General features: G+C 43.3%; 2 protein-coding genes across 3 annotated transcripts in view; one reads left to right on the top strand and one right to left on the bottom strand.

Annotated features, from left to right (window-relative positions):
• The first annotated feature begins 2,634 nt into the window (after positions 1 to 2,634).
• On the top strand, positions 2,635 to 8,501 carry LOC110487968 (TLR4 interactor with leucine rich repeats-like). The gene has a single exon (XM_021559897.2). The coding sequence runs from the start codon at positions 3,320 to 3,322 to the stop codon at positions 5,840 to 5,842; it is 2,523 nt and encodes an 840-aa protein (XP_021415572.1). The 5' UTR covers positions 2,635 to 3,319; the 3' UTR covers positions 5,843 to 8,501.
• A 2,137-nt stretch (positions 8,502 to 10,638) lies between these two features.
• The window catches only part of LOC110487967 (cyclic AMP-responsive element-binding protein 5), a 39,058-nt gene continuing 29,622 nt past the window's right edge, over positions 10,639 to 20,074 (bottom strand). For both annotated transcript variants that reach the window (XM_036971411.1, XM_036971410.1), the window contains exons 8-11: positions 16,153 to 16,506; positions 15,208 to 15,417; positions 12,417 to 12,525; positions 10,639 to 11,570 (exon numbers count right to left, since the gene is read on the bottom strand). In XM_036971411.1, the coding sequence (XP_036827306.1) occupies positions 11,467 to 11,570; positions 12,417 to 12,525; positions 15,208 to 15,417; positions 16,153 to 16,506 (777 nt within the window). In that variant the 3' untranslated portion in view covers positions 10,639 to 11,466. The remainder of the gene's footprint in view (positions 11,571 to 12,416; positions 12,526 to 15,207; positions 15,418 to 16,152; positions 16,507 to 20,074) is intronic.

The following is a 20,074-nucleotide window of genomic DNA, read 5'->3' as shown; positions in this document are numbered from 1 at the left end:
AGTCCACTACATGACTAGACTACAACCTACAGTCCACTACATGACTACACTACAACCTACAGTCCACTACATGACTAGACTACAACCTACAGTCCACTACATGACTACACTACAACCTACAGTCCACTACATGACTAGACTACAACCTACAGTCCACTACATGACTACACTACAAACTACAGTCCACTACATGACTACACTACAACCTACAGTCTACTACATGGCTACACCGTAACCTACAGTCCACTACATGACTAGACTACAACCTACAGTCCACTACATGACTACACTACAACCTAGTCTACTAAATGACTACACTACAACCTACAGTCCACTACATGACTCCACTACAACCTACAGTCTACTACATGACTACACTACAACCTACAGTCTACTACATGACTACACTACAAACTACAGTCTACTACATGACTACACTACAAACTACAGTCCACTACATGACTACACTACACCCTAGTCTTCTAAATGACTACACTACAACCTAAAGTCTACTACATGACTACACTACAACCTACAGTCCACTACATGACTCCACTACAACCTACAGTCCACTACATGACTAAACTACAACCTACAGTCCACTACATGACTACACTGCAACCTACAGTCCACTACATGACTACACCGTAACGTACGGTCCACTACATGACTGCACTACAACCTACAGTCCACTACATGACTACACTACAACCTACAGTCCACTACATGACTACACTACAACCTATAGTCTACTACATGACTACACTACAACCTACAGTCCACTACATGACTACACTACAACCTACAGTCCACTACATGACTACACTACAACCTATAGTCTACTACATGACTACACTACAACCTACAGTCCACTACATGACTAGACTACAACTTACAGTCCACTACATGACTACACCGTAACGTACGGTCCACTACATGACTCCACTACAACCAACAGTCCACTACATGACTAGACTACAACCTACAGTCCACTACATGACTACACCGTAACCTACAGTCTGCTACATGACCACACTACAACCTACAGTCCACTACATGACTACACTACAACCTACAGTCCACTACATGATTAGACTACAACCTATAAAGTCTGCTACATGGCTCACTGTGACTAGACTACAACCTACAGTCCACTACATGACTACACTACAACCTATTGTCCACTACATGACTACACTACAACCTATAGTCTACTACATGACTACACTACAACCTACAGTCCACTACATGACTAGACTACAACCTACAGTCCACTACATGACTACACCGTAACGTACGGTCCACTACATGACTCCACTACAACCTACAGTCCACTACATGACTCCACTACAACCTACAGTCCACTACATGACTACACTGCAACCTACAGTCCACTACATGACTACACTACAACCTATAGTCTACTACATGACTACACTACAACCTACAGTCCACTACATGACTACAATACAACCTACAGTCCCCTACATGACTAAACTACAACCTACAGTCCACTACATGACTACACTACAACCTACAGTCCACTACATGACTCCACTACAACCTACAGTCTACTACATGACTACACTACAACCTACAGTCTACTACATGACTACACTACAAACTACAGTCTACTACATGACTACACTACAACCTACAGTCCACTACATGACTACACCGTAACCTACGGTCCACTACATGACTACACTACAACCAACAGTCCACTACATGACTACACTACAACCTACAGTCTACTACATGACTACACCGTAACCTACAGTCCACTACATGACTACACTACAACCTACATCCACTACATGACTACACTACAACCTACAGTCTACTACATGACTACACTACAACCTATAGTCTACTACTTGACTACACTACAACCTACAGTCCACTACATGACTAGACTACAACCTACAGTCCACTACATGACTACACCGTAACCTACAGTCTGCTACATGACTACACTACAACCTACAGTCCACTACATGACTAGACTACAACCTATAGCCTACAGTCTGCTACATGGTTCACTGTGACTAGACTACAACCTACAGCCTACAGTCTGCTACATGGCTCACTGTGACTAGACTACAACCTACAGCCTACAGTCCACTACATGACTAGACTACAACCTACAGTTCACTACATGACTGTCTGCTACATGGCTCACTGCACTGAACATAGACCATGCTTTGTACCCCGTCTTTCAAGATGAGATCCTAAACAATGATTTGGCAGTGATCTGTAGTCTTAACACAGGCACCATGACCTGAATTCCTCTTGTATAATGTAAACCATATGTGTTTGAAATAGCCCCCCGACCGACCATCTTGAATTAGCTGGTGTTCATTGATGAGGGCATGGGTAAATGACCTGCAATATATCTTTCTTTATTTTTCTCATACTTCAATATTCTCTATCTTGTAGAAGTGTATTAATAACAGCAGTAACACAGTTTTAAGGTGTTGTTCTTTTGTGTGAGCTAGGTTATCTCAGTTCCACACTCTCTGTCTTTTCTTCCTCAGGTGATTGGCTGCCTGTACTGCTCCATTATGCACTTTGAACCGTGTGCGAGGAGGGAGTCAGTCAGGGGGACTGAGTCAGTCAGGGGGACACTCGTGGGAAGGAAGGCTTCCCGTCTGCTTTCTCTATGCCAAGTATAGAATCCTGCCTCGCGACCCCCGGTGGTGCGGGGGCGTGCAGAAAACTTGGTCAAAGGGTTCGGTCACGTCTCTCTCTCTCTCTGCCTCGAATACAACAAGATATATGCGTACCTTTCTCCCACGCATTTGATTAGTTTCAGAGGACGCGTGTGTGTGTGACACATGTGTGTGTTCATGCGCGCGCTTGTGCGTATTTGCGCGCGCAGCTCTGTATCCTGTGCGCCAGGCGCTGTTCACATCTGGTCTTGGCGGGGACGGGAGTTGCGGGGGAGGGGTTGAGCATTTGTGTGTGTGAGTGTGTGTGTGTGCTCTGCGCCTGAACCCTGCGTTTTGTGCACGTCTGTAATTTGCACCAGATGACCAATTGGGGGATGGAGCATTCTGGGGAGGTAAGCGTTCCTCACACGGCATAACATCGCAGCGCACAAATTAACTTAGTATATGGACAACGCTGCATAACCATGGATCCAGACACTTCTGCACACTAAACTTTGTGCAGAGAAACTTCCGCTCCCCATTTTTTGGAGCAACAAGTGGATAATGGATATATCAGACGCGAAAGGGAGAGTGGAGAGTCGGGGTAACTGCACTTAAACACAAAGGGGAATGCTGCATCAGAAGGTTGTTCCAACTGCCGTTTGGGAATGGATACCGGTAATTTTGTGGCGGTCATCTGCTTTGTCCTTTTTTCCTGTGATGGGCTCCTCTCACCGTCACCCGCAAGCGGCTTCTGTCCGGAGCGCTGCGATTGCCAGCACGCGCAGCACCTCCTCTGCACAAACCGAGGGCTTCGCGCGGTACCCAAGGTGCCCTCCTCGCGGGTCCCAGAGGACGTACTTGTCTTCAGCCTCGGGGGAAACTTCATTGGTAACATCACTGCCTTCGACTTCACTCGGTATGGAAATCTTATACGGTTGAACTTACAGTATAATCAAATACAGACCATTCACCCTAAAGCGTTTGAAAAGCTCTCCAAATTGGAGGAGCTGTATTTGGGCAACAATCTGATATCAACAATACCTCCAGGAACGTTACAGTCATTGAAAAAACTGACAACTTTGTATGGCAATAACAATAACATGAAGAATATCACTCCAGAGCTGTTTGGTAACTTAGAGAGCGTTGTGAGGCTGAGGTTGGATGGGAACGCCATAGAACTGTTACAGGACTCTGTGTTCAAGAGCTTGACCAATCTGCATTATCTCCATCTAGAATCGAACCAGCTGAGCCACATTCACAGAAATGCCTTTTCCAAGCTCATCAAACTGCGCTTTCTCAACCTGGCGCAGAACAAACAGGCGGCCGTGCGTAATGTGTTTACGTTCTCCCAGCTCAGGTCACTGTCTACCTTGCTGCTCTCTGAAAATGAAATACAATACGTCGGAAACCACGTTTTTCAAAATCTGAAAAAGCTTTCTAAACTATCCCTCAGCAATAACAACATATCCCGGTTGGAGAGCGAGGCTTTGAAGGGGCTGTCAAGCGTGAGAGAGTTTCTGATGGATGGGAACGAGCTGGAAGATATTCCCGCGGGACTTCTTGACCCGCTGGAGCAAATTGAGGAGCTGGACTTTAGTCGCAACCACATTTCCACTGTGAACTCGATGGCTTTTAAAAAACTAAAGCACCTGAGGGTTTTAAAACTCAAAGACAACCGACTCACGAGCCTCTCCGGTCACATCTTCGCCCTCAACAGCCGCCTTTACGATTTGGATCTCCATGGCAACAACTGGACGTGTGACTGCCGCCTGAGCGAGCTGAAACAGTGGATGACGTCGGCGCACTCTCAAGGGAAGCTGCTGACTGTTTTCGTGCAGTGTCATCACCCAGCGACACTGAACGGGAAGTATCTGGATTATGTCAACAGCTCCCAGTTACAGACCCAAGAGAATTGGAGCCACTTGTGTGAGACCCAAATTGGGCCTGAGGAGAGCAGAGGTGGGGGGGTCCTGGAGAAGGAGGTGGAGGAGAGGATGATGAGAGAGGGGGAGGTGAGGAAGGATGTAGAAGAGCAGAGGGGAATTGGGAGTAGAGAAGGAGTGGAGATGAAGGCAATAGAGGAAGAGAACAGGGGTAGAGAGGAAGAGGAGAGAAAGGAGGGAGAACAGGAAGTAGGTATCCATCAGGAACAGGGAGGGCAAGAGGAGCGGGACAAATCCCTGTCGTTGGACAGGAAAAGGAGGAAGAAAATATCCGCTAGCCCCAGGTCGCGACCTTCTGCTGGGAAGCGTGAGAAAGGGAGGCGGGGTTCCGTTCTGGGCCGTGGTATTCCTCAAACACAAGCGCCTTTGCTCATCAACCCCATGGACCCAACCATAACCGTGCCTCAGACACTTGACAGCCAAAATAGCCATGGAAACCGTCTCAGTGGACCAATCACAGAGCTCCTCACCACCTCAGAGGAGCGGTTTGACCTTCTCAGAGGCGGTCAGGAGGATGGTCTACCAGTAATGACAGATCCCTGTATGTTCAACCGTCACTTTCTCACCAACGTGACCGTCGACCAGGTCGCCTCCAGCACGGCCACAGTCCACTGGACCACACGCCACCACCTCCGATTCACACCGGGATCCGGACCGGGACTAGACGAGGTCCACTACCGCTTGCTGTTCGACCGGTTCGGGACATCTGGCCGTTTCCCTCGCTATGTGTATGCCCGTGGCGGGGCGCGGTCGGTGATGTTACGAGAACTCCGCCCAGAAGTCACCTACATGGTGTGTGTGGAGGGGGTGGTGGGAGGGGCCGTGTGTCAGGTGGCACCCAGGGACCACTGCGCTGGATTGGTCACTCTCCCAGAGGAGTCTCGTCGCCAAGGGACACTGACTTCCGATCTCCACCTAGTCACCATTGCAACGCTGGCCATCAACGCCATCCTCCTGCTGGTGATTGGTGGAGCCTGGCTAGGGCAGACTTTGATGCGGAAGCTGAAAAGGAGGAAGTCGGCGGTGCATGTGCGTCACATGTACTCCACGCGGCGACCGTTCCGCGGCTCTATGGCAACGACGGCGGCTGTGTCGACTGACTTTACCAGTTTCCAGAGCAGCCGGCAACCACGGCTCGGAACCCTGGAGGAAGGGGGAGACCTCATTGAGTTCTCCTGCGACCGTTTCCTTGACAACAGCCCCACCCGTAGAGACAACAGCAACATGCAGAGGTTTTGTGATTAGTAGAACCCTAGAGACATACACTCTTAGAAAAAACAGTGCTACCTAGAACAAAAAAGGGTTGTCCCGTGGAGACAGCCAAAGAACCCCTTTGGAACTCGTTTTCTAAGAGTGTAGAACATGAAAAACAATTGCTCTGTGTGACCAATATATACTATTCATGTTATTGTGAGCCATTAGACAATCCAAAAGTAGAACCCTTATCTAGAACATGAGAACACCAAGATACCATTACAAGGAAGGAACATCCTCAGGAGGATGTCTGAGGTGCTGCAGAGACAGAAACAGAACTGGACTGGATTTGAACCTGCACTGTAGGGCACTTCACCACAATAGCAGGACCACAGCCAGGGTGTTATGACCACACACACACACACACACACACACACACACACACACACACACACACACACACACACACACACACACACACACACACACACACTCTTCCCAGCACACCATCTTATGCTGTAAACAAGTCCCTGCGCCAAGATGCAATTGGATGCATCTTGGTGCAGAGAAATCCCTCTCATAATAAAGCCATAATAACATTTGTCATGTGACATAGGCTACAGTTGTGCAGAGACGTTTTTAGGATTTCCACATCTGTTAGCAGGTCTCAATCATTTTTTTGCCTTTTACGAAACTCATTTCATGCAATTCTACGTCATTTACATGATAAAAGACATTAGCTGAATATTTGTTAATACCACACAAATGACCTAAATTAGTGGCTACTCTAACACTGTCAAACTGAGATCAATCTGGTCTTGAATTCAAACAAACAACAGCCCCGACCAATGAAGCAACACACACATTGTACAATATTAGGAGACAATATATATGTATATATGTATATATTATAGGCTACAGTAGGCTACTAAATGACATGTCCAGTGCCACACTGACTCACCTAATGATGAAGATGTAGCCATAAGATACTACTCATGGTGATGGCCGATGCTCTCCTCTTGGCAACAGCTTATCTCAAGATGAGCTACTTTGAAAAACATTGCTGCTGTTGCTGGGAGTTGTTCTATTGGTTCTACAGATAGACTAGTCTTCTCTTTTCAGTGGTATGCATTTGCTTTCCAAACTTGACATTTTTCCTGCAATTGTCTTTTGAAATTTGCAAAAGTCAAACAGACAGCTACAACCAACCATAGTAATACAATCCATAGAAATGTACATTCAAATCAGGACTTGCAGCCATTGCTAGTGTACCCATCAGTTGAATAGTCCAATTGCCAGGGTAAGAGGTCCCAAAACTCTGTGGATTATTTGTCTATGGCCACAAACGCAACAAGTAGTATATTTGCGCGCGCATGCTGGCCAAATCGCGGCCTTCCCAACTGTAGGCAACCAGTAACTGCCAAAATAAAGGAAACACTTGAGTAAATGAGGGCTACAAATAATATGTCATGCTGTGGGTGCATTTTCCTGGCATGGTTTAGGTCCACTTATAGACTCTATGCCAATGAGCATTGAAGCTGTTCTGGCAGCTCATGGTGGCCAAACACCCTTTTAAGACACTTGGCTAAAATAATAATAAACAAATAATAGCAAAACAATTAATATTATTATATACATTTAAATGATTGCCTCTTGGGCGCCCTAATTGGCCAGTCACATGTATTTATTATGCAGTTACCAATCAAGGCAGGGCCCCCCAGTTATCCACATGTGCCCCCCTACCTATTCCTCTCCCCCATCTGACGATTATCAGAGCAGCATCAGGCTGTCTACTCTCCTTGAGAGCCGGCTCCTGAATCGTCCTGTGTTTTATTTTTTAAATTTTTTTATTGAACCTTTATTTAACTGGTTGGCGGTCGCAGTAAAAATGATATATATTTGACGTATATAGCATATACTGTATATATAATATATGCAGTATATCATTATTTTATTTTGCATTTCTTTTTTTGCTGCCTTTTGGGCCCCCCACGGCCCTGGGCCAAGGAGCTTCAACCCCGGTAATCCCCTGCATTAATCTGGCCCTGGTATGCAGCCCTGGTTATGACCCCAGCACAGCCACAGTTAGGGCTGTGTTATGACCACAGCAGAACCACAGTTAGGGTGGTGTTATGACCACAGCAGAACCACAGTTAGGGTGGTGTTATGACCATAGCAAAACCACAGTTAGGGTGGTGTTATGACCACAGCAGAAACACAGTTAGGGTGGTGTTATGACCACAGCAGAACCACAGTTAGGGTGGTGTTATGACCAGGGTTGTGTTTGTGGGCGACCAAACAGCTGAGCTCATCAGTGCTGATCCAGACTCTACAGGAAGTCAATCCCACTGACTTCCTCGACTTCCTCTAAGCCTCATGCATTTCCTCTCCAATTTCCTTGCACCTGTGTGTGTGTGTGTGTGTGTGTGTGTGTGTGTGTGTGTGTGTGTGTGTGTGTGTGTGTGTGTGTGTGTGTGTGTGTGTGTGTGTGGTGTGTGTGTGTGTGTGTGTGTGTGTGTGTGTGTGAGAGAGAGAGAGAGACAGAGAGAGAGAGAGAGAGAGAGAGAAAGAGGGAGAGAGAGAAAGAGAGAGAGAGAGAGAGAGAGAGAAAGAGAATATTACCTGATTTCATCTGGTGCTAATATTAGAGTATTAGACATTCATTTTTGTACAATTGTGTATAAAATATCATTTCTAATGTGCCTGAAAATAAAAATAGCTGCTGGTTGGCAGAAAAATACTTAGAATGATCTGTTTTATATGTTGTTTTTATACTTTTGTACTCAACTATGTATTGTGCTACAGGCAAGTAAGTAACAACATCCCTGACAATGTGACAGTTAGACCTATGGTCCATTTGTCTGTATGAAAATAAGATGGATACCTTTTCAAATAATGGTTGAAGTCCCTTGTGTGTTTGGTTCCAAAATGAATAAATAAACAGTCGTGGTATTTTTACAAAAAAGTCAGGAAGTTCATCAATCTTATTTTCATTTTTTTTCATAAAATTGTAATTGTATTTATATTTGACCGTTATTTTACCAGGTAAGTTGACTGAGAACACATTCTCATGTACAGCAACGACCTGGGGAATAGTTACAAGGGAAAGGAGGGGGATGAATGAGCCAATTGTGAGCTAGGGGTGAATTGGGGGGCCATGATGGTCAGATTGGGAATTTAGCCAGGACACTGGGGTTAACACCCTTACTCTTACGATAAGTGCCATGGGATCTTTAGTGGCCACAGAGAATCAGGACACCCGTTTAACGTCGCATCCGAAAGATGGCACCCTACACAGGGCAGTGCATTGGGATATTTTTTTTTGACCTGAGGAAACACCACTTATTGCTGTATATTCATTTATAGAGAACAAATGTGTACACATTTCATCATGTGTGTGTGTGAGAGAGAGAGAGAGAGAGAGAGAGAGAGAGTGTGTGTGTGTTTCAAGACAAAAACAGTCTGGCAATAGTTAGGTCTTTGTTTGTGTAGACTCTCAGGTCAGATCAGTTTCACACCCCAAGTCTTAAAATAGTGTGTTACCATAACAACAGACACAGACAGACACACAGACCAGGAAACCCTGTCTGATATATGAAACAGAAACTCTATATAATTCCTATTTGGTTAAGGCTGATATGTTTATTTTTGTTAAACTATAGTGGATTGGGCGTGCCCCCTACTGACTCTAACTTCCCCTGTCTTTCACTCAACCTGCTAAAACTAAGCTATGGATGGGGTAAATCAACCCAGATCTGTGATCTCTGACCTTTGACACCATCAAATTGAGTATTGTTTAATCGGGGTGGCTCCAACTGTCTACAGTTCCAGAACAGATCACTAGGAGGCAGGCTAGACCATTCATCTGATAGGCCCATTGGATCAAATACAAATTTCTCCTCAGATCTACTGATGGAGGAGGCAACCAGTAAAATCACAATAAGATACCAGAGAATATGTGCTTTTATTTTCAGTTTGTAGCAATTGTCAATATATGTAAAAAAATAATAATAATACAAAAAAAAAATTAACAAAACACAATCCCAATACAGAAAGACACATAGATACTGGTTATAGGGCGATGCACTGCGTGAGCCTAGTTAACATGATAAATACCCTGTAGGAAACTAGTAAGTGCTTTTCAGGAGTTACACAAAGGGTCAGGGGTTATCCTGGTCAGGTGACATGCAATAAGGTACCACACATTATGCTCTGCATTACATCGTTACAAGGAGGCTCTGCATTACATCATTACAAGGAGGCTCTGCATTACATAATTACAAGGAGGCTCTGCATTACATCGTTACAAGGAGGCTCTGCATTACATCGTTACAAGGAGGCTGTGCATTACATCATTACAAAACAAGGACACTCTGTTCACAGGTCTTGATATAGATTTTCACGTTCTGCATTTCAGAGAGACCTGGGTTGCATATGCAACTACACACACATACTGTAGCATATACACAACTCTGGGCCATAGTTACAGGCTAGTTTTAAGCCCGAGAGTCTTTCATGGTCTGGTTCTGGTGGTGGCATAAGTTACAAGACCTAACCAAGACCTAACCATGTCCTAACCAAAACCTAACCAAGGCCTAACCAAAACCTAACCAAGACCTAACCAAGGCCTAACCAAAACCTAACCAAGACCTAACCAAGGCCTAACCAAAACCTAACCAAGACCTAACCATGTCCTAACCAAAACCTAACCATGTCCTAACCAAAACCTAACCAAGACCTAACCAAGACCTAACCAAAACCTAACCAAAACCTAACCAAGACCTAACCAAGACCTAACCAAGACCTAACCAAAACCTAACCAAGACCTAACCAAGACCTATCCAAGACCTAACCAAGACCTAACCAAGACCTAACCAAGACCTAACCAAAACCTAACCAAGACCTAACCAAGACCTAACCAAGACCTAACCAAGACCTAACCAAAACCTAACCAAGACCTAACCATGTCACATTCTGAGAACAAGCTGACGCGATGAAGTCCCGTGTGGCTCAGTTGGTACAGCATGGTGGTGCTTGCAATGCCAGGGTTGTGGGGTTGACTCCCATGTGGGACCATTAACAAAACTGTATGCAGTCACTACTTTAAGCTAAAGGACATAATAACAGGTATGTTTGCACACAGAGCCCAGGTTGGAACAGTCCTAGAGCAGTACTTGGATTTCTGATTTCACACTAACAGAGACACATAGATTGACTGAGATTCCTAAAGACACAATATGATCCAATTTACATGTGACTATCATCACAGTGTTGGAGAGACATAGACTAGGGTTGCAACAATTCTGTAACTTCACCAAAATTCACAGGTTTTATGGAAATCAGGAGGCAATAAGCAGGAAATCCGGGAATCGTCCAACCGGGATTTCTGGAATTTCAGGAAAGTCACTGTAAATGTGCAACGGTAGCAGAGACTCAAGGCTTGTAGAGGCCAGTCAGTCCAGTTCTGTCATACCTGTGTCCATTGAGGCTAGGAGAGCAGGAGAGGGAGCCATTTAGACTACTGAGATGCAACCACCAATGATTATGGGAAGGGTGAGCTGATTCTAGAACTGATTCAACCCCTTGGAACCAGGGATTAAACCCTGTGTGTGCATGGGCAACCCTGGATCCAACTCTTGTGAACTAATGAAATTCAGCCATCCATGCTTTCATTTTTAATCTGAGGAGGCTGAGGAGGTGGAGATGCTGTTGGATTGGATGGCCTGCCGCTGCAACCCGGGACACAGGGGGGACGGACTTCCTGTCGAACTCCCTGGACCTGGGGCACAGAGACAGCTGTCAATCAAATTGACCTGGCTAATGTTAGACGGCTCCCTCTCTCTCTCCCTGTGTACGATCTGTGTCCAGAGGAAAGTTTATAATAAAAACATATGTAAAAAAAAAAAAAATGTCACTAGAAATGAAAGTAGTCCTACATTATATCATGAATGAAAACTCATGTACAATTCAAATAAGGAAAATAGCTCATTTATTTTGACATTTGCATTACAGTAGAATATACAGCAAATAAAGCAAAAACAGAAAATATACCAATGAAGCATATCTGTCTGTATAACTGCAGAACATGTACTAAGTGGTTACATAGATAGTCATTCTTACAAGGATACACATCATGGTTGTTTAAATCCAGTCATCAAGGTGCAACGTGGGTTTAGTCTCACTTTTTAACCTTATGTACCAGCTACGGTGAGAATGTAGACCTGTGTGTCTGAGACACCTGGATGTTTGACCCTCACAGGGGATCTCCACTGGGGCGTTGGGAAAACATGAGGCTTTTAGCTGCTACCCTGTGAAAGGCACTTCATCAAGTGTTCTCGGGCGTGAGTCATGCCGTGAATTCATTAAAATAGTACCAGAGCAGCACGGGCCTCTCACAGAGCCGTGGCATGCTGCTCACACCCAGGTTTCATTGAGATGAATAGGAGGGTTTGACACTCTGAAAATGTGACGTGTCCAGTGTAGCAGGCCCATTAAATTCACATGGGACAACATGGACAGCTGGAGATGGTACCATATGTATCCTTGTGGTTCTGGGATAGGGGTCTGTGTTTTGTAGAGGGTAGGGGTGTAACTCTGGATGTTTTGGGGATGGGGTGTTACTCACTGAGGTACCCCTGTGATTCTCTCTGGCGGGCGGTAACCAGACAGTCTTTATGGGTCAGCAGGATCTGCTTCAGCTGACCAACCTCTGACCTCAGAGTGGTCACCTCATTCTGGAATGGACAGAGGGAAAGAGCCATTAATGACACTGTGACAATCAAATCAAATCTAATTGTATTTGTCACATGCGCCGAATACTGGTGTAGACCTTACTGCAAAATGCTTACATACATACATACATACATACATACATACATACATACATACATACATACAAGCCCATAACCAACAATGCAGTTCAAGAAATAGAGTTATGAAAATATTTACTAAATAAATGAAAGTAAAAAATTCAATAAAAACACAATAAAATAACAATAATGAGGCTATATACATTGGGGTGCAGGTCGGACCGAGTCAATGTGCAGGGTTACAGGTTAGTTGAGGGAAATTGTACATGTAAGTGGGAGGGGGGGTCCGGGTGGCCATTTGATTAATTGTTCAGCAGTCTTATGGCTTGGGTGTAGAAGCTGTTAAGGAGCCTTTTGGACCTAGACTTGAGGCTCCAGTACCGCTTGCCGTGCGGTAGCAGAGAGAACAGTCTATAACTTGGGTGACTTGAGTCTTTGACAATTTGTGTGTGTATGTGTGTGTACGTGTGTGCATGTGCGTGTGTCTGTGTGTGTGTGTGCGTGTGTACGTGTATGTGCGTGTATGTGTGTGTGTATGTATGTGTGTATGTGTGTGTGTATGTGTGTGTGTATGTGTATGTGTATGTGTGTGTGTATGTATGTGTTTGTATGTGTGTGTATGTATGTGTGTGTATGTGTATGCGTGTGTATGTGTATGTGTATATGTGTGTATGTGTATGTATGTGTGTGTATGTGTATGTATGTGTGTGTATGTGTATGTATGTGTGTGTGTATGTGTATGTGTGTGTGTATGTGTATGTATGTGTGTGTATGTATGTGTGTATGTGTGTGTGTATGTGTGTGTGTGTGTGTGTGTGTGTGTGTATGTGTATGTGTGTGTGTGTATGTGTGTGTATGTGTGTGTGTGTATGTGTATGTGTGTGTATGTGTATGTGTGTGTATGTATGTATGTGTGTGTATGTATGTGTGTGTACAGTGCGGAGAACAACTATTTGATACACTGCCGATTTTGCAGGTTTTCCTACTTACAAAGCATGTAGAGGTCTGTCATTTTTATCATAGGTACACTTCAACTGTGAGAGACGGAATCTAAAACAAACATCCATAAAATCACATTGTATGATTTTTAAGTAATTAATTTGCATTTTATTGCATGACAGAAGTATTTGATCACCTACCAACCAGTAAGAATCCCGGCTCTCACAGACCTGTTAGTTTTTCTTTAAGAAGCCCTCCTGTTCTCCACTCATTACCTGTATTAACTGCACCTGTTTGAACTCGTTACCTGTTTAAAAGACACCTGTCCACACACTCAATCAAACAGACTCTAACCTCTCCACAATGGCCAAGACCAGAGAGCTGTGGAAAGACATCAGGGCTAAATTGTAGACCTGCACAAGGCTGGGATGGGCTACAGGACAATAGGCAAGCAGCTTGGTGAGAAGGCAACAACTGTTGGCACAATTCTTAGAAAATGAAAGAAGTTCAAGATGACGGTCAATCTCCCTCGGTCTGGAGCTCCATGCAAGATCTCACCTCGTGGGGCATCAATGATCATAAGGAAGGTGAGGGATCAGCACAGAACTACACGGCAGGACCTGGTCAATGACCTGAAGAGAGCTGGGACCACAGTCTCAAAGAAAACCATTAGTAACACACTATGCCATCATGGATTAAAATTCGGTAGCGCACGCAAGGTCCCCCTGCTCAAGCCAGCACATGTCCAGGCCCGTCTGAAGTTTGCTGATGGCCATCTGGATGATCCAGAGGAGGAATGGGAGAAGGTCATGTGGTCTGATGAGTCAAAAATAGAGCATTTTGGTCTAAACTCCACTCGCCGTGAAGAAGAAGGATGAGTACAACCCCAAGAACACCATACCAACCGTGAAGCATGGAGGTGGAAACATCATTCTTTGGTGATGCTTTTCTGCAAAGGGGACAGGACGACTGCACCGTATTGAGGGGAGGGTGAATGGGGCCATGTATCGTGAGATCTTGGCCAACAACCTCCTTCCCTCAGTAAGTGCATTGAAGATGGGTCGTGGCTGGGTCTTCCAGCATGACAACGACCCGAAACACACAGCCAGGGCAACTAAGGAGTGGCTCCATAAGAAGCATCTCAAGGTCCTGGAGTGGCCTAGCCAGTCTTCAGACCTGAACCCAATAGAATATCTTTGGAGGGAGCTGAAAGTCCGTATTGCCCAGCGACAGCCCCGAAACCTGAAGGATCTGGAGAAGGTCTGTATGGAGGAGTGGGCCAAAATCCCTGCTGCAGTGTGTGCAAACCTGGTCAAGAACTACAGGGAACGTATGATCTCTATAATTGCAAACAAAGGTTTCTGTACCAAATATTAAGTTCTGCTTTTCTGATGTATCAAATACCTATGTCATGCAATAAAATGCAAATTAATTACTTAAAAATCATACAATGTGATTTTATGGATTTTTGTTTTAGATTCCGTCTCTCACAGTTGAAGTGTACCTATGATAAAAATTACAGACCTCTACATGCTTTGTAAGTAGGAAAACCTGCAAAATCGGCAGTGTCTCAAATACTTGTTCTCCCCACTGTACGCCTGTATGTGTATGTGTGTGTGTGTGTGTGTGTGTGTGTGTGTGTGTGTGTGTATGTGTGTGTAAACCTACCTGGAGCTGCATGTTGTTGTGCGTCAGCTCCTCTGCCTTCTTCTCCAGAGCAGACACCCAGACCTTCCTCTTCTGTCTGCATCGCGTGGCCGCAGCTCTGTTGCGTTCCAGGAACTTCTGCCTGCGCTCGTCTGGGTCCTGGCCCACAGACCTCCTGCGACGTCCTCCAGCCACCTGGCCTGCATGCAGGGAATGTGTCTGCTGGGATGACTGTACAACACACCATCCTCATGATGCAGTATTGACTAAGAACCTGGAACACTTGATTTAATCCTCTGTGATAAGGTATAGACATTAGTGTCATAATAAGTACGTAACAGTGGCAATAAACTGTGATGACGGCAACCACTTGTTAACCCTCATGTTGAACTAACAAAACATGATACAGAGTGGTAGGCCGGATCACTGACAACGATGAGACAGCCTATAGGGAGGAGGTCAGAGACCTGGCAGTGTGGTGCCAGGACAACAACCTCTCCCTCAATGTGAGCAAGACAAAGGAGATGATTGTGGACTACAGGAAAAGGAGGGCCGAACAGCCCCCATTAACATCAACGGGGCTGTAGTGGAGCTGGTTGAGAGCTTCAAGTTCCTTGGTGTTTACATTGACCCCCCCTCGCTTTTGTACACTGCTGCTACTCACTGTTTATTATCTATGCATAGTCATTTCACCCCTACCTACATGTACAAATTACCTCAACTAACCTGTACCCAGCACACTGTCTCAGTACCGGTGCCCCCTGTATTTTGCCTCATTATCATTATACTTACTGTGTTACTTTTTATTATTAATTTTTATTTTAGTCTACTTGGTAAATATTTTCTTAACTCTTCTTGTTCAGGGCTTGTAAGTAAACATTTCACGATAAAGTCTTCGGCGCAAGTGACAAATAAAGTTTAATTTGATTTTTGAATTGTCATGACAACACCTAAGTAGTACTGTACCTGAACAGCTATGGAGTGGAGGGGCAGCTGAGGGGAGGTTTGGTGGGTGTGGCTGGCCTGCAGTTGCGAGGGAGGTGATTGGTGAACCTGATGATGCAGCACATTCCCTGATTGGTGCCCCTGGCTGTGGGCGCTTCCCAGGTGATGTGGAGAGGCGTGGCAGTGCTGCTGGTAGGAGATGGGCAGAGTCTGCTGCAGGTGCTGATGAGGCTGCTGCAGGTGAGTGTGTCGTTGCCGCGGTGACATCATCTCCATCATGTGACCTATGGTGGGATCCATGTTGCTGTTGGCGACAGCTCCGGGGTGTTGGTGTTGGTGATGGTGTTGGTGGGGGTGACCCATAGTTTTAGCCCTCTGAGGAATAGAAAGGTTATCAAAACTTAATACCATCAAATTAAAATGAATGATAAATTACAATTAATGTCAAATTATAATTAAACTGATGCCGAAAAGGCCCTTTTTTATGAACCCCGATGTGATTTTATTTTGTCCAAAATCTGGACTTGTTCCAAAGAACGGACTTGGTGTTTAAAGGCCTTAAATTATTTCCAACAAACATATCACCACTGAACTGAGCAAAGGAATACAACTGAATAAACTGAACAAAGGAAAACAACAGAATGAACTGAACAAAGGAAAACCACTGAATGAACTGAACAAAGGAAAACCACTGAATGAACTGAACAAAGGAAAACAACAGAATGAACTGAACAAAGGAAAACCACTGAATGAACTGAACAAAGGAAAACAACAGAATGAACTGAACAAAGGAAAACCACTGAATGAACTGAACAAAGGAAAACAACAGAATGAACTGAACAAAGGAAAACCACTGAATGAACTGAACAAAGGAAAACAACAGAATGAACTGAACAAAGGAAAACAACAGAATGAACTGAACAAAGGAAAACAACTGAATGAACTGAACAAAGGAAAACAACAGAATGAACTGAACAAAGGAAAACAACTGAATGAACTGAACAAAGGAAAACAACAGAATGAACTGAACAAAGGAAAACAACTGAATGAACTGAACAAAGGAAAACAACTGAATGAACTGAACAAAGGAAAACAACAGAATGAACTGAACAAAAGGAAAACCACTGAATGAACTGAACAAAGGAAAACAACAGAATAAACTGAACAAAGGAAAACCACTGAATGACGTCATTGCTTTTGTTATTCATTCTCTTCTTTCCCAGCTGTGAAAATAGTCAAGAAGTGCCAATCATCAACAACACTTGATATCTTAAGTTAACAGTGTATTAATTGATATCTTAATTTAACAGTGTATTAATTGATATCTTAAGTTAACAGTGTATTAATTGATATCTTAAGTTAACAGTGTATTCATTGATATCTTAAGTTAACAGTGTATTAATTGATATCTTAATTTAACAGTGTATTAATTGATATCTTAATTTAACAGTTTATTAATTGATATCTTAATTTAACAGTGTATTAATTGATATCTTAATTTAACAGTGTATTAATTGATATCTTAATTTAACAGTGTATTAATTGATATCTTAATTTAACAGTGTATTAATTGATATCTTAATTTAACAGTGTATTAATTGATATCTTAAGTTAACAGTGTATTAATTGATATCTTAAGTTAACAGTGTATTAATTGATATCTTAAGTTAACAGTGTATTAATTGATATCTTAAGTTAACAGTATTAATTGACATCTTAATTTAACGGTGTATTAATTGATATCTTAATTTAACAGTTAATTGATATCTTAATTTAACAGTGTATTAATTGATATCTTAATTTAACAGTGTATTAATTGATATCTTAATTTAACAGTGTATTAATTGATATCTTAAGTTAACAGTGTATTAATTGATATCTTAAGTTAACAGTATTAATTGATATCTTAATTTAACGGTGTATTAATTGATATCTTAATTTAACAGTTAATTGATATCTTAATTTAATAGTGTATTAATTTATATCTTAATTTAACAGTGTATTAATTGATATCTTAAGTTAACAGTGTATTAATTGATATCTTAAGTTAACAGTTTATTAATTGATATCTTAAGTTAACAGTGTATTAATTGATATCTTAATTTAACAGTGTATTAATTGATATCTTAATTTAACAGTTTATTAATTGATATCTTAAGTTAACAGTGTATTAATTGATATCTTAATTTAACAGTGTATTAATTGATATCTTAAGTTAACAGTGTATTAATTGATATCTTAATTTAACAGTGTATTAATTGACATCTTAAGATAACAGTGTATTAATTGATATCTTAAGTTAACAGTGTATTAATTGATATCTTAAGTTAACAGTGTATTAATTGATATCTTAATTTAACAGTGTATTAATTGATATCTTAAGTTAACAGTGTATTAATTAATATCTTAATTTAAGTGAACAGTTGGATGTCACTTGATCTCCTTTTTTTTTTTACCCCTTTTTTTTCTCCCCAATGTCGTGGTATCCAATTGGTAGTTACAGTCTTGTCTCATCGCTGCAACTCCCGTACGGACTCAGGAGAGGTGAAGGTCGAGAGCCGTTCGTCCTCCGAAACACAACCCAACCAAGCTGCACTGCTTCTTGACACAATGCCCACTTAACCCAGAAGCCAGCCACACCAATGTGTTGGAGGAAACACTGTACACCTGGCAACCTGGTCAGCGTGCACTGCACCCGGCCCGCCACAGGAGTTGCTAGTGTGCAATGAGACAAGGATATCCCTACCGGCCAAACCCTCCCTAACCCGGACAACGCTGGGCCAATTGTCTGTCGCCCCATGGACCTCCCTGTCGCGGCCGGCTGCGACAGAACCTGGGCTCGAACCTAGAATCTCTGATGGCACAGCTAGCCTTAGACCACTGCGCCACCCGGGAGGCATCACTTGATATCTTAAGTTAAGTTGACAGTATATCACTTCATATATTAAGTTAACAGTGTATCACTTGCATATCACCTCATAGTACTGCATATGACTTGTACATGACTTCTGATAGAATATAAATAATATATTAACTATATAGAAACTCTGCTAACACATTGCCAACACTGCACAGCTCTAGCAGTGATTTCACCGTTCTCTCACACTCAGCAAGGCAGAGATTACATTCCAAATGGCTCCCTATTCCCTACAGGCTCTGGTCAAAAGTAGTGCATTTGTAAGGAATATGGTGCCATTTGGGACACAGACAGAGAGTGTTTCTGGGGCATGACATCACAGCACTCCCAACATTACTATCACTCTCGGTTATGCAATATTTCTTTAAGAGAAGTAGTTTATTTTTTCCGCTCCAATCACCAATGAAAAAAAGGGAGGACATTTAAGCCTAGTTTATACATGGCGCTAACATGCGTCCCTTGTCCTGATCTTGACTACATTCTGACTGTGCCCATATTCGTCTTGTGTCCACATATTCGTCTTTCAGAATAATATTTATTTATTTTAAGACACATTGATGCCATAAGTTAATGGTGCCACCTCTCAATAATTTTAGAAGGCGGGATAATGGTGATTTAAAAAACATTCACCGTCCAGATCTGTCTATACTTTTAAGATATCCAGACACAATCTGTGCCTGACTACCTCCTGAGGTAGTCTACAGCTGTCTGAAAATGTAGGCACAATCAGAATGTGGACAAGATCAAGACAAAGGATGCATGTTACTGTAGAACCAGGTATAAACAGGGCTTTAGAGAGTGCCACTGCCAGCAATGAGGTCATGTAGCTGTCTGTGCCAGTTCTACCAGCCAACCACACAGACACGGTCTATCTCTTTCTGTCTGACCTGACACACTCTCTTTTCCCCCTCTCTTTCCTCTCTCTCTCTCTCTCTCTCTCACACAGACGCTCTCTCTCTCACAGACGCTCTTGTTCTCTCTTTTCTCTCTCTCTCTCTCCCTCTCTCTCACTCTCTCTCGCTTTCT

This window comes from Oncorhynchus mykiss, chromosome 32, assembly GCF_013265735.2.
Source record: "Oncorhynchus mykiss isolate Arlee chromosome 32, USDA_OmykA_1.1, whole genome shotgun sequence".
NCBI classification, from domain to species: domain Eukaryota; kingdom Metazoa; phylum Chordata; class Actinopteri; order Salmoniformes; family Salmonidae; genus Oncorhynchus; species Oncorhynchus mykiss.
This window is presented reverse-complemented; position numbering and strand designations above follow the sequence as displayed.

Coding starts and splice junctions, on each gene's coding strand:
- LOC110487968 (XM_021559897.2), top strand. CDS start 3,320: ATGGATACCGGTAATTTTGTGGCGGTCATCTGCTTTGTCCTTTTTTCC.